The sequence below is a fragment of the Psittacula echo genome, assembly GCF_963264785.1.
Source record: "Psittacula echo genome assembly, chromosome: 4".
Lineage (NCBI taxonomy): Eukaryota > Metazoa > Chordata > Aves > Psittaciformes > Psittacidae > Psittacula > Psittacula echo.
This window is the reverse complement of record NC_137738.1, coordinates 67,210,718-67,222,765: the sequence shown is the minus strand read 5'-3', so window position 1 is coordinate 67,222,765 and position 12,048 is coordinate 67,210,718. Positions and strand designations below refer to the sequence as shown.

The window sequence follows — 12,048 nt, the reverse complement described above, 5'->3', positions numbered from 1 at the left end:
GGAAGTAGACTGCGTGGTTCTAATTTACAGCCGGGGCTTAAACCACGACAGTTCTTTTTGGCGCCCAACGTGAGGCAGGAAGGGTTGAGATAACAACAGATCTGACTGAGGCACAATGCTGATTTATGGGCTCTCAAAGTTGTTCTTTTTGATGTCACAGTTTCTGTATGTCGTAGCTTGCTTGGAGCTGGTATTTGCTGTGTTAGTGTTTATCAAGTGTGGGCCTTGGGCTAAGGTTCTTGTTTCATTGTACTTTATGGTAATGGCTTGCGATACGGGGGGGCTCCGGCAGCAGGGCGGGATGGACGTGGCCGTGGACTTGTACCTGGCCGTCCCGCTGCTCTTCACCGTCCTGGCCCTCGTCCTCGCGACCGTCTTTGTGAGGCTGCGGGGAGCCGAGGGGGAGCGGCCCCGGGAGCCGGCGGCGGCCGAAGCGGCCCGGGAGAGCGGCCCCGGGGACCAAGCGGCGGCGGGAGCAGGGCCGGAGGCCGGGAAGGAGGCGGCTGCCGAGGAGGGGAAGGAGGCGGCTGCCGAGCAGCGGGAGGAGGCGGTGGAGGAGCCGAGCCCCACAGCCGAGCCCAGCCCCGCGGCGGCCGAGAGCATCCCCCAGCAGCCGCCCGCCGAGCCCCGTGAGCCTGAGCCCCAGGAGGATGCAGGAGACCCCGCAGCATTTCCCAGCAAGGCAGAGGAGGAAGATCTGGATTCAGAAAAAGAGAAGCTGGTGGTGAGAGAGCCTTCAAGCACAACAGCTACACCAGCCCCAGTGACAAGTACAGCAGCATCATTTGAGAGTTCTGAAGGTTTTGAATGGCCTTTGGGTACCCTTGGAACCTGCCTGCTGATTGTGATGGGGATCACCATGTTGGCACACACACAAAGTGTGTTCTACCCACGACCATTTTGTCTGATCCTGAGAGTTAAGCAGAGTCAGGTTTGGGTCTTGTCTGGGTTTAGACAATACAGGGGGACCGAGAGGTTTTCCCCAAGGCTGGACAGCCATGAGTGTCATGGTGTGTGGGACAGTATGGGCGAGTATCTAATCCACTGGGCCCCTCCAGTGCTTTGGAAGCGTCGGAGATGGAAGGCAGCTGTGTGGAGACAAGTTGCAGAGACTGCTGCAGGGGAGGGTGAATTATTTTGAGCCTGATGGGCCCATGACACTTCAGGCCATCAGGGCAGAGATGCAACATAGAGATGGACTCACGATCGAGGGGTGGACTTTGCAATGGGCCTCTCCTGCTCTGAAAGACTGTTACAAGTGATGGTATATTGAAAATGTGGGATCTGAGCATGACATGAATGGTATGGAATAAGGGGTGGATACTGTCCTGGTTTAGCAGTAGCAGTCATTTTTTTCTACTGGTGCAGTGCTGTGTTTTGACTTTCGACCTGGGAATAATACTGATAAAGCTGATGTTTTCAGTTGCTGGTCAGAATGTTTACCCTGAGCAAGGACTTTGTGAGTCTCATGCTCTGCCAGGGAGGAGGAGAAGCCAGGAGGAAGCAGGGACAGGACACCTGACCCAAACTAGCCAAAGAGGTATTCCATACCACAGCACGTCATGCCCAGGATGTAGAATGGAGAGTTCCCGGAAGGGCTGGATCAAGGCAGGGTGGGGGTGAGGTACCGGTTGGTGAGCGGTTGTATTCTCTTGCTTGTTATTTCCTTTATCATTATTACTATTAGTGGTAGCAGTAGTGATTTGTGTTATACCTGAGTTACTGGACTGTTCTTATCTCAACCCATGGGAGTTACATTCTTTTGATTCTCCTCCCCATCCTTCTGGGGAGTGGGGCGGGGGGAAGTAGACTGCGTGGTTCTAATTTACAGCCGGGGCTTAAACCACGACACTGGGGCACAGTGATCATGAAATTGTAGAATTCTCAATACTCAGGGGAATCAGGAGGAACATCAATAAGACCTATACCTTGGACTTCCGGAGGGCAGATTTTGGCCTGTTTAAGAGACTCATTCGGAGAGTTCCTTGGGAAACAGCCCTTGAAAATAAAGGAGTTCAGGAAAGATGGGTGTGCCTCAAAACAGAGATCTTGAGGGCACAGGAAAAGTCTGTTCCTGTGTGCCGAAAGATGAGCCGACGAGGCAAGCGTCCAGCCTGGATGGGTACTGAGGTTATGAAGGAACTTAGAAATAAAAAGAAGGTGTATCATCTTTGGAAGGAGGATAGGGTTTCTCAGGGAGTGTTTAAGGAGGCTGCTGGGGCATGTAGAAAGAAAATTAGGGAGGCCAAAGCTCAATTTGAACTTAAATTGGCAACTTCTGTAAAGAATAATAAAAAAAGTTTTTATAAACATATCAATGGTAAAAGGAAGGGTAAGACTGATCTTTGCTACTTATTGGATGAGGCAGGAAACTTAGTAACTAAAGATGAGGAGAAAGCAGAAGTGTTTAATGCCTTTTTTGCCTCAGTTTTTAGTAGGAAGACACCTTGCCCTCACGATAACTGTACTTTGGGGTTGGTAGGTGGTGTTAGGGAGCAGAATGGTCCTCTTGTTATTCAAGAAGAGGAAGTTAGAGAATTGTTGAGGCACCTGAACATTTATAAATCAATGGGACCAGATGGGATCCATCCCAGGGTGATGAGGGAGATGGCGGATGAGCTTGCAAAGCCGCTCTCCATCATTTACCAACAGTCGTGGCTCACTGGTGAGGTTCCAGATGATTGGAAGTTGGCCACTGTGATGCTCATTTATAAAAAGGGTAGGAGGGAGGATCCTGGTAATTACAGGCCAGTTAGTCTGACCTCAGTGCTGGGAAAGTTAATGGAAAAGTTCATACTGAGTGCTATTAAGCAGCACTTAAGAAATGGCCAGGGTATTAGACCCAGCCAGCATGGGTTTATGAAGGGCAGGTCATGCTTGACCAACCTGATTTCCTTTTATGGTCAGGTGACCCGCCTGGTGGATGTGGGAAGGGCTGTGGATGTTGTCTATTTGGATTTCAGCAAGGCTTTTGATACTGTCCCCCATAACATACTCTTGGAAAAGCTAGCAGCTCATGGCTTGGACAGGAGCACTCTTTGCTGGGTCAGTAACTGGCTGGATGGCCGGGCCCAGAGGGTGATGGTGAACGGTGTTGCATCCAGCTGGCAACCTGTCACCAGTGGTGTCCCTCAGGGGTCTGTGCTGGGACCGGTGTTGTTCAATATTTTTATTGATGACATGGATGAGGGTATTGAGTCTTTCATCAGTAAGTTTGCAGATGACACTAAGTTGGGAGCTTGTGTCGATCTTTTGGAAGGAAGGAAGGCTCTGCAGAGAGACCTGGATAGGTTGGATAGATGGGCAGAATCCAATAAGATGAAATTTAATAAGTCTAAGTGCCGAGTCCTACATTTTGGCCATAAAAACCCCTTTCAATGTTATAAGTTGGGGACAGTGTGGCTGGATAGTGTCCAGGTAGAAAGGGATTTGGGGTTATTGGTGGATGGCCAGCTGAATATGAGCCAGCAGTGTGCCCTGGTGGCCAAGAAGGCCAATGGCATCCTAGCCTGCATTAGGAATGGTGTGGCCAGCAGAAACAGGGAGGTTATTCTTCCCCTGTACTCAGTTCTGGTGAGGCCGCACCTTGAGTACTGTGTCCAGTTCTGGGCTCCTCAGTTTAAGAAGGTCGTGGAAATGATTGAGCACGTCCAAAGGAGGGCAACGAGGCTGGTGAGGGGCTTGGGCCACAAGCCCTACGAGGAGCGATTGAGAGAGTTGGAGTTGTTTAGCCTGGAGAAAAGGAGACTCAGAGGTGACCTTATCACTCTCTACAACTTCCTGAAAGGAGGTTGTAGACAGATGGGGGTTGGTCGCTTTCACCAGGCAGCAACTGACAGAACGAGAGGACACAGTCTCAAACTGTGCCAAGGAAGGTACAGGTTGGATATTAGAAAGAAATTTTTCACAGAAAGAATAATAAAATATTGGAATGGTCTGCCCAGGGTGGTGGTGGAGTCACCATCCCTGGATGTGTTTAAAAAGAGATTGGATGTGGCACTTGGTGACATGGTTTAGTTGACATGTAGGGCATGGGTTGGACTCGATGATCTTGAAGGTCCCTTCCAACCTGGTAATTCTGATTCTGATTCTGATAAGTAAAAGAGGCAAATAAATCCCATAATTTGGGATAGCATCTCCATGAGATTTGTTGTTGGATCTACTTAGCTGAATAATGTGTAGCATTCAAATAGTATGGAGGATTTATAGATATATTTCTTGACTCAATAATGTTGAAAATGACTCTTACACATAGGACTTCCCTATATGTGTCTTCTGAAACTATATATAATTATGTTGTAAGGAATAGCCAATAATAAGGTGAGTGTAATATACCAGCCTTAGAAACATACCTCAGAATATAATTTATAAAACAATACCATTTCAATAACTGGGGGGGTGGGAGGGGGAATAGAACACGCATATGTAAAACAAAATACACATAATTAACTTGTTTGAATACTTAAGTCCCTTTAAGTAATTATTACGAACAAGAAGGGACTTAAGCATAGATTGATACTTGGTCTATAACAATATGTTCCTTAGTGCTCAGGAAATGTGGTTCACTGTTTATGAATAAACATAACATGCACAGTATGATACCACAAGAGAAAAATGATATAAGAGGAAAAGTTCCTTTTGAAAAATAAATGCCCTGTAATGTAAAATAAACACAAGGCAGCAAATGGAAGAAACAAAAAATAAGCAAAGTACAAGGCTATTGCCTCACTGAATCAAACAGACACATAAAGCATTCTATTCTGTTTACACTTTCATGGGGTGATATTAATCAAGCTATCTACGTATCACAGTATTTCAGTCTATTTTTTTCTGAATATTTTCTATCTAGGTCAGAAATAAGGGCTGCTTCCCCTATTCCCCTCTCCCAAATCTGATTGATTGAAATTCCCATGTAGGTCAGCTTTGTTTGCCGTAGGACATTGTCTGTAGTTTAAAAGAGTAAAATGGTAAAATACATGTACTAAGTCTTTATTTCTCTGATTACTTGCTTTGTATGCCTATTCTAGTGAGCCAAGTTTAAATTCTTAATATATCACATTCAATAACCTGGAAAAAAGTTCACTGAGAGCAAAAGAGAGCAAGGGAAGGATGAGACAGAACCCTTTGCAGAAAATCTTTTTGTAGGTAGTTCATACACATACTAATTCATATTGTACCATTCCTGATTCTTGGAGGCAGACCAAACTTGAAAGAAAATGTAATGCAAGTGCTATTTTTGCTACTTGAAATGAGCACATAGCACGGTTCCTATCATCTTCAAAGGTTGCCTCCTACTTTATGAATAATGAGTCCTTAAAGCAATGTTTTCAAAATAAAAAAACCAAGCAAGCCACCACTGAGCACAATTATAATTGTTGAAAGAAGACACTAGTAGTAAAAGGCAGAGGTGTTTTTTTTAAAGAAATTTCCAGACTAAATGGATAAACCTTGTTCCAAGAAACAATTAGAAACAGAAATGTTAGTCCAATTATTCCAATCATACAAAAGCTTTCTAATTAAAATTAAACATAAACAAGAAAGTCGAATTCAAATATACTCAAACTTCATGATGTGCAAAGGTTACTTGAATATCAATTCAGATTTAGATTTCTCAGGACCTTCTCTGACAATATTATGAGCATTTCAAGCCATATAAGTAAGTAAGCTCTTGTTATCTACCTATTTCTTTCTTTGCAACATTTCAACTTGGTACTGCATATTAATGTGTAAAATAATTGTACTGCCTATTAATACACAGCTCTGGGACAAAACAGCCAATTTATTTTTTTTCTAGATTTTTCCTCTAATTATTTTCTCTTTCACTGGAAGAAAGTTTTTAAAAAACTGAAGGTTTGAAATGAACGTATCTCCCACTCTGTGAGACAGTAAGAAAGGTAAGGGACTAGATCTAAAAGTATATTAGGAACCTAATTTTCCTTCAAACTTCAGCAAGAGTTGGGATCCTAAATTTCTCCATAGGTTTTGGCCAGAAATCTTATTCATATACACACATTTAGAATGCAGAATCAATCACTTACAAGCAGCATTTTCAAGTTTCTGTACTCTGTCCAGAGATCCAGGGCTTCTGAATTAGAACTTGTAAAGGTATTAAACTTTAAGGTGTTTTATTTTAATCTTCTATGCAAAAGCAGATTTTTTTAAATTCTCCTTCACATCAACATGCATTTGCTTGCAATTAACCTAGGAACTCTATTTTCTGACTCCAGTAAACCACCAATTCTAATAACTAATATATGCTTAAACATAATTTTCCTGCTCTAAAGTTAACCAAGATTTCAGAGACGTTAATTTTAAAACTAACAGCCTAATCTTAGAAAAGGTTGATTATTTTTTCTGTTCAAATAATTTAGAATAAATATAAGAATTAGAAAGAAAAATTTAGATAAATTAATGGCATGTGAAAAAAAAAGCGCATATACAAAGTGCAGCGGTTTTCATCCTGTTAAGTTAAAGATACTTAACATTTACAAAACAATATTTAAATGCATTAGAATTCGACAGAAGAATAGTCCTCATCTACAACGTAAGGACAGTAAATAATCCTAGATGAAGCCCTTTGATATTTTTTTCTTGATCTGTTCATATGTTGGTCAAGAGCTATGGTGACTTTCTCAAAATATCTGGATTATATTTTGAGTAGTCCAGTGGGAGGACCCTTTTTCCTGCCTCATGCCTGCTGTTGCGACTTATAAAAAATGGCATGGCTTATCTGAATCAGAGCCACCCTTTATGAATTACATCCAGTGTCAAATCACAGATCCCTTTGCATGTATTACTCCAGATTCTATCCGGAAAAAAAAAAAAAAAAAAGAAAGAAACAAACAAAAGAATATACGAGCAACATCACATGGCCTTTATTCACATTCACATCAAATAGTCTATTCACTTTAATTACTTCAAATACTTGCAACAACCTGAGGCAGCTTCAGGATAACACTGAGTTTGAGATAGGAGATGGAACTGTTAACTTACTTGAACATCGTAAATAGGTAAGCAGTTGAACTGCTTAAACCAGAGGGAATAAAAAACCAAATGGACTTATTCATCTCCACCCTGCCTAGATAGCTGTTGCACAACAGATATTTAGTAACACTCCACTCAGCTCCTCTCTGGTACCTTAGACACATCAGAACAAAATCAGACTGTCCAGGAGCCCCTGGAAAGTGTTAATTAACAGGAGGCTGGAGCAGTGAATCTTTAAGGTCACAAAGGATAGCAGGTAGCCTATCACTTCAATGAAGTTAAAGTAAAATTACATTAAGAATTTGTGTTGAGTCCATCAGATGACTCCCCAATGGATTATAAAACACTAAATTATGAAACAATGTTATAGCCTCTTTGTTAGTCTCAATTTGCACTTAGTCGAAGGAAGAAATATTTGCAGAATGAAATGGTTATATATGCTGCATGCTTACTTTAGAGAAATGGACAGTATAAAATGATAGGCATAGCAAAATTTGTTCTGACTGGAGTTTATTTTCCTAATTCTTAATTTTGTTGCTATTTTCAACATGCTGATGGCTTCAATTTTATTTCTGTGATTTTTATGTGATTCTGAAATAAAAACTCAAAAAAATAGTTACTTTGTGTGAGACCTTAATAGAGAAGAATGAGAAATTACTAGTTAACAAAATGTATAAATGTTGTCTAATTGCAAAAGTCACAGAATAAATGTTTAGAAATACTTTCCATGGAGTTCTTGATCTTGTGCCAAGTTTTGGTGGGTTTCATTTTATTTTACTTTATTTTTTTTTTTTTTTATTTATAGTCTCCTGAATATTGAAGGTAATATTAATCTTTTTCTACTTTACTGTGGGCTTAAATAAATGATGGTTAAGAAGAGTAACCAGATTACTGCTTAAAAAAAGATAGAAGGAACAAAAAGTGCTTAGCGCTTTGTACCTTATTAGCCCTGTAGCCTGTATTCTTGGAATAAGCAGATTGGCAAGATGAAAGAAAGAAAAGAAGGAAAGAACCTGTAATAAGTACTTAGCTTGCCTAAATATTCTGTGTGTAACTAAAAATAATTTTCTATAAACTTGCATGTTTCAAACATGATAAATGGATTGCCATGGAGCAATGTGTGTCCTGTCTGTCATAAGACACAGAGAACAGTAATAACAGCATCCTGCCAATATCAATTTACATCTGCAAATGCATGTCAATCCAGGTTAGAAGAAATTGTGTTTGACAGTGAGCAGGTAGCCTTCTGATAGTGCTGTAAGGAAACGGTATACCCACAACAAGGCAGTAGAAAAGGTGTGTGGCATGAAAGATTTTTTTCCTGCTATTCCCTGGGTAAAATGGGTGGAAAACCAAGCAATGGGCTGCCCAGAGACAGCCAAACTAAGGCAGGGTGTACATAAGACACAGAGGAATCACCTCTCCTGCACCCAACCTTTGCCAACTTGTGGATCTGGGGACAACTTCTACACATAAACTGTGGTAATTACTATTATCCCGTCTTTATTTCATTTGAAAACAGGCAGAAGCACAGTGAAATCAGTAATTCACATAGGACCTTCATTTCAGGTTTCTCTGCCCAGTGCCAGTTATTTTAGCAATGATTTTGTGGAAAGAATGAAAAGGAAAGCTTACCTTAAGTATTTTTAAAAAAGTATAATTGATATAAACCAAAAGCCTTGATCATGGAATAATTTGGATGGAAGGATTAATCACCATTTGCCTTCTATTATTTTACTTGTGATGGTATAACGATAAAACTGAAGCCCAGCTTCAGAATCACGGCCTTCACTTTATGTGCATATAAATTATCTTTTGGCACATACAGAGTATCTGCATGTATGTACCTACATATTATCTGCTGGAGAGTGGACAATCCTGGGCTATGGTATGCCCCAGGACCTTGATCCTTTGACAGGGACTCAGCACCTGCCCGAGTTCTCCATCAGCTCAAGGGCAAATATTGCATTTGTGTATAAAACGGAGTACACGGAAAAGCCTGGGAAATGAAGAACTGGTTCCATGATGTGTCAGCATTTGCTTATTCTTTATATAGCATAACATATGGCAAAATCTGTTTTCTTCCCTCCCCTCCCATTCTCTGTATTGAAATTATTTTCCACAAAATGATGAAAGGCATAAATAATGTGTTCTTGGCTATGGGCCTCCTCCACTGAAATCCGTGTGTGAGGGAGAGCAGACTGCAAAAGAGTTCAATATGTGTAAAATGAAGACATTATTTTCAAATTATTTTTTCATGTACTTAGAGTATAAAATGTAAAGATTATTCAGGATGTCCTATTTTGATAATTATTCTCTTTGTTCACCCTGCTGTAATACAGCAGCAACTACATTGTATTCCTTTCCTGATACAAGCCCATATTTTATGTAAACTAATAACCTTGAAGTAGAGTGCAGGTTGCACAAATTACTTTTATTATACAGAGCGGATTCAATATAGCAAAGAAATGTTTGCCTACTAAAGTGTCTTTTATAATGGGTTATATTGACTTTGCTGTTTTTAAACTAAATATCAACCATAAGGTAAGAGTAGGAGGGAACAGATGGAGAGTTCATTTCTCAAAACGTATTGGATCAAAATACATTCTTTAAAATTCATATCCAAATGTGGCTGTGGGAAATTATAAGTGATAACTCTACACTATTTTTATAGTGATGCATCTGATACCATATTAACATAATGACTGTGTAACATTGACAATAAAGAAATAATTCCTGTGTAGTATTACTAGTCTTATTTTGAAAACATAGTTTCTATCTTAAATAAGGAAAGGGGACTGGATTTAAAAAAGGAACTTTTGTGTATGGTATTTTTAAAGATAGTAACCACAACAGTTTCCATGAGCTACTGAACTATTTCATTCTCAATGTGATCATTAATATTTTGTGTTATTAATCTTGTTCCCATTGCAGCACACTTATGCAGATATTATATTGTCCCTAACTTATATTAACTTAGCTGTTATAACAAAAGCCTTACAAACGTATTTATTAACAACTCTTTCATCTCATCTTTTCTCAGGTACCTACATCTTACTGTCTATAACTCAGATTTTAATACCTTAGGCTCCTTTTGTAGCCAACAGGAAGAAATTTTCATACATTTACTGTGATTTGTTCCTTACCTATTTCATATATGTAAAATTAGGATAACATAAATTGCACTTACAGTGCCAATTTGAGTCCATTGACACTGAAGGAAGCCTTCATGACAGGTTCAAAACACAAACATTTACAAAGCAGATGTCTATCAAAGGAATCTGAACTTCTCTGTCAGTATAGAAAGGCTTTGATAAGAAAGTGGACAAATGTTTGAGGCTTTGTTAAAAATAGCCGCCCTCTAATGCTACATAAAAGAATTTTAATTTTTCCTGTGAAAGTCTTCCTATTTGTGGAAACATTTAACTTACAGAAGCTGATTTATAAAGCCTGGGAATCCAGAGGCACAAATTTATGCAAGGAATGGTACACTTATCACAGAAATGGAGCAAATAGTTCTTGACATCATGTTGCTGAGTTGAGGCATACTGGCTGATTTTTTATTTCATTTTTATCCAACAAGAGACAGAATGAAAAGCACTGCTGTTAGTAAAGTTAAAGGCAGAGATCATTTATGTGTTCCTCCAACCACTGGAAATAATAATTTGAATTTGGTATTCCATCAACAGATTGCTTCAGACAAATTATGCATTCATTCACTGTCCAGCAATGTTTTCCAGTTATCTTTACCTTGAAAAATACACTGCACTGAATTAAAAAAATCGGTGGTCAAGTATCAAAACAACACATAGTATTTAGTCTAAATTCCATGACACTTTGCTTGCATACATGGTTGGTACAATGTAGGGTCTTGACTGAATGTGAGCTTTTTTTATTATTATTTCTTCTTTAATGTGAAAGTTTTGTAATTTATTATTTTTAAATCCTTTTTCATGTGTGAATGAAAGCAAGGCTGACAGGTAACACGAGAGGTCAAAGGAGCTTAATATATGCTAAATAAAAACCTCAACCTGGAAAGAGGTTCCTACTGCTCCCCAGCAATTCAGGGAATAGTATCATGTAGAAACTTCCAAGATACTGTGAAATGAGATGCTGTATCCACACCATTCAGTGTAAGTCAGATACACTGCCTTGGCTCCTTAAAGCATGTCAGCTAGAAGTCAAGCACTTCTCTGAATACTTGCCTTTCTAGCTGGCACACAGTTCAACATTTATTCTGCTGCTAGGTGGGAGAGGCTGCCAGCAGTCCTCCAGGTCACCAGTGTTGTGAGCACCTTCCTTAACACTGGCACACTCCACAGATGTAGGAAATTCAGGTTCACCCCCTTATGTGGGTCTGTACAAAGCAGTTGCCTGCACTGCAAGGTAAGAGGTCTGACCTCTGAAATGTTCAAGTCTCTTGTGCTTCAGTTATGAGCAGTCCTCACAAGTCCTGCCTGAGCTACTTTTTCTGATCAAAGTTTCAGGAAACAGATCCAATTCCCACAAATCATTCATTCCCGTGATCAACATTCTCAAATAAAGAAATACCTCAGCACATTCCTGACCAGCTTTACTAGCCAACAGGCTTTGTCTGAACTTTATAGTGATAACCTTATAAATTAATTTTTCATTTTAATTTACAATATGTTTTTATTTTATGCAAGGAACAAAATATGAGGTCTCCTGTATTTAATTTAGCACCTGTACATCCTCAGAAATGATAATGAAGCACGGCATGATTCAGCCTTTATAGGGTGGTGAATTCTAATCCTGTTAGGGTGGCTCTTTAATTAAAACACCAATTAACTTTTCTGCAGTTAATGCAATTACGGATTTATTACTTCTTGCCATTCTAAGAATTTTTTTATCATCCAATAATATTTAATTTGTAAAATCCTACCTCAGGAAAAGAACAGCTCAACTGAGTAACATATTTATAAAACTATCCACTTTCAGAAATTAAGTATCTGTTTAAAACTTCTGAATAAATAGCAGTTACTAGGACCTTGGCCTTACATCCTGGACATAAAACCTCCTGAAGATCTAACAACTATGTAAGAA

The 12,048-nt window shown here is 39.8% G+C and overlaps 1 protein-coding gene across 1 annotated transcript; it reads left to right on the top strand.

The window, feature by feature from the left end:
* Positions 1–301: 301 nt before the first annotated feature.
* On the top strand, positions 302–8,994 carry LOC308220121 (uncharacterized protein; the record flags this gene model as incomplete). The annotated part of the gene is made up of 2 exons (XM_080615909.1): positions 302–800; positions 8,813–8,994. 2 exons carry the CDS (start codon positions 302–304, stop codon positions 8,992–8,994), a joined length of 681 nt encoding a protein of 226 aa, XP_080472035.1.
* Between the last annotated feature and the right edge of the window lie 3,054 nt (positions 8,995–12,048).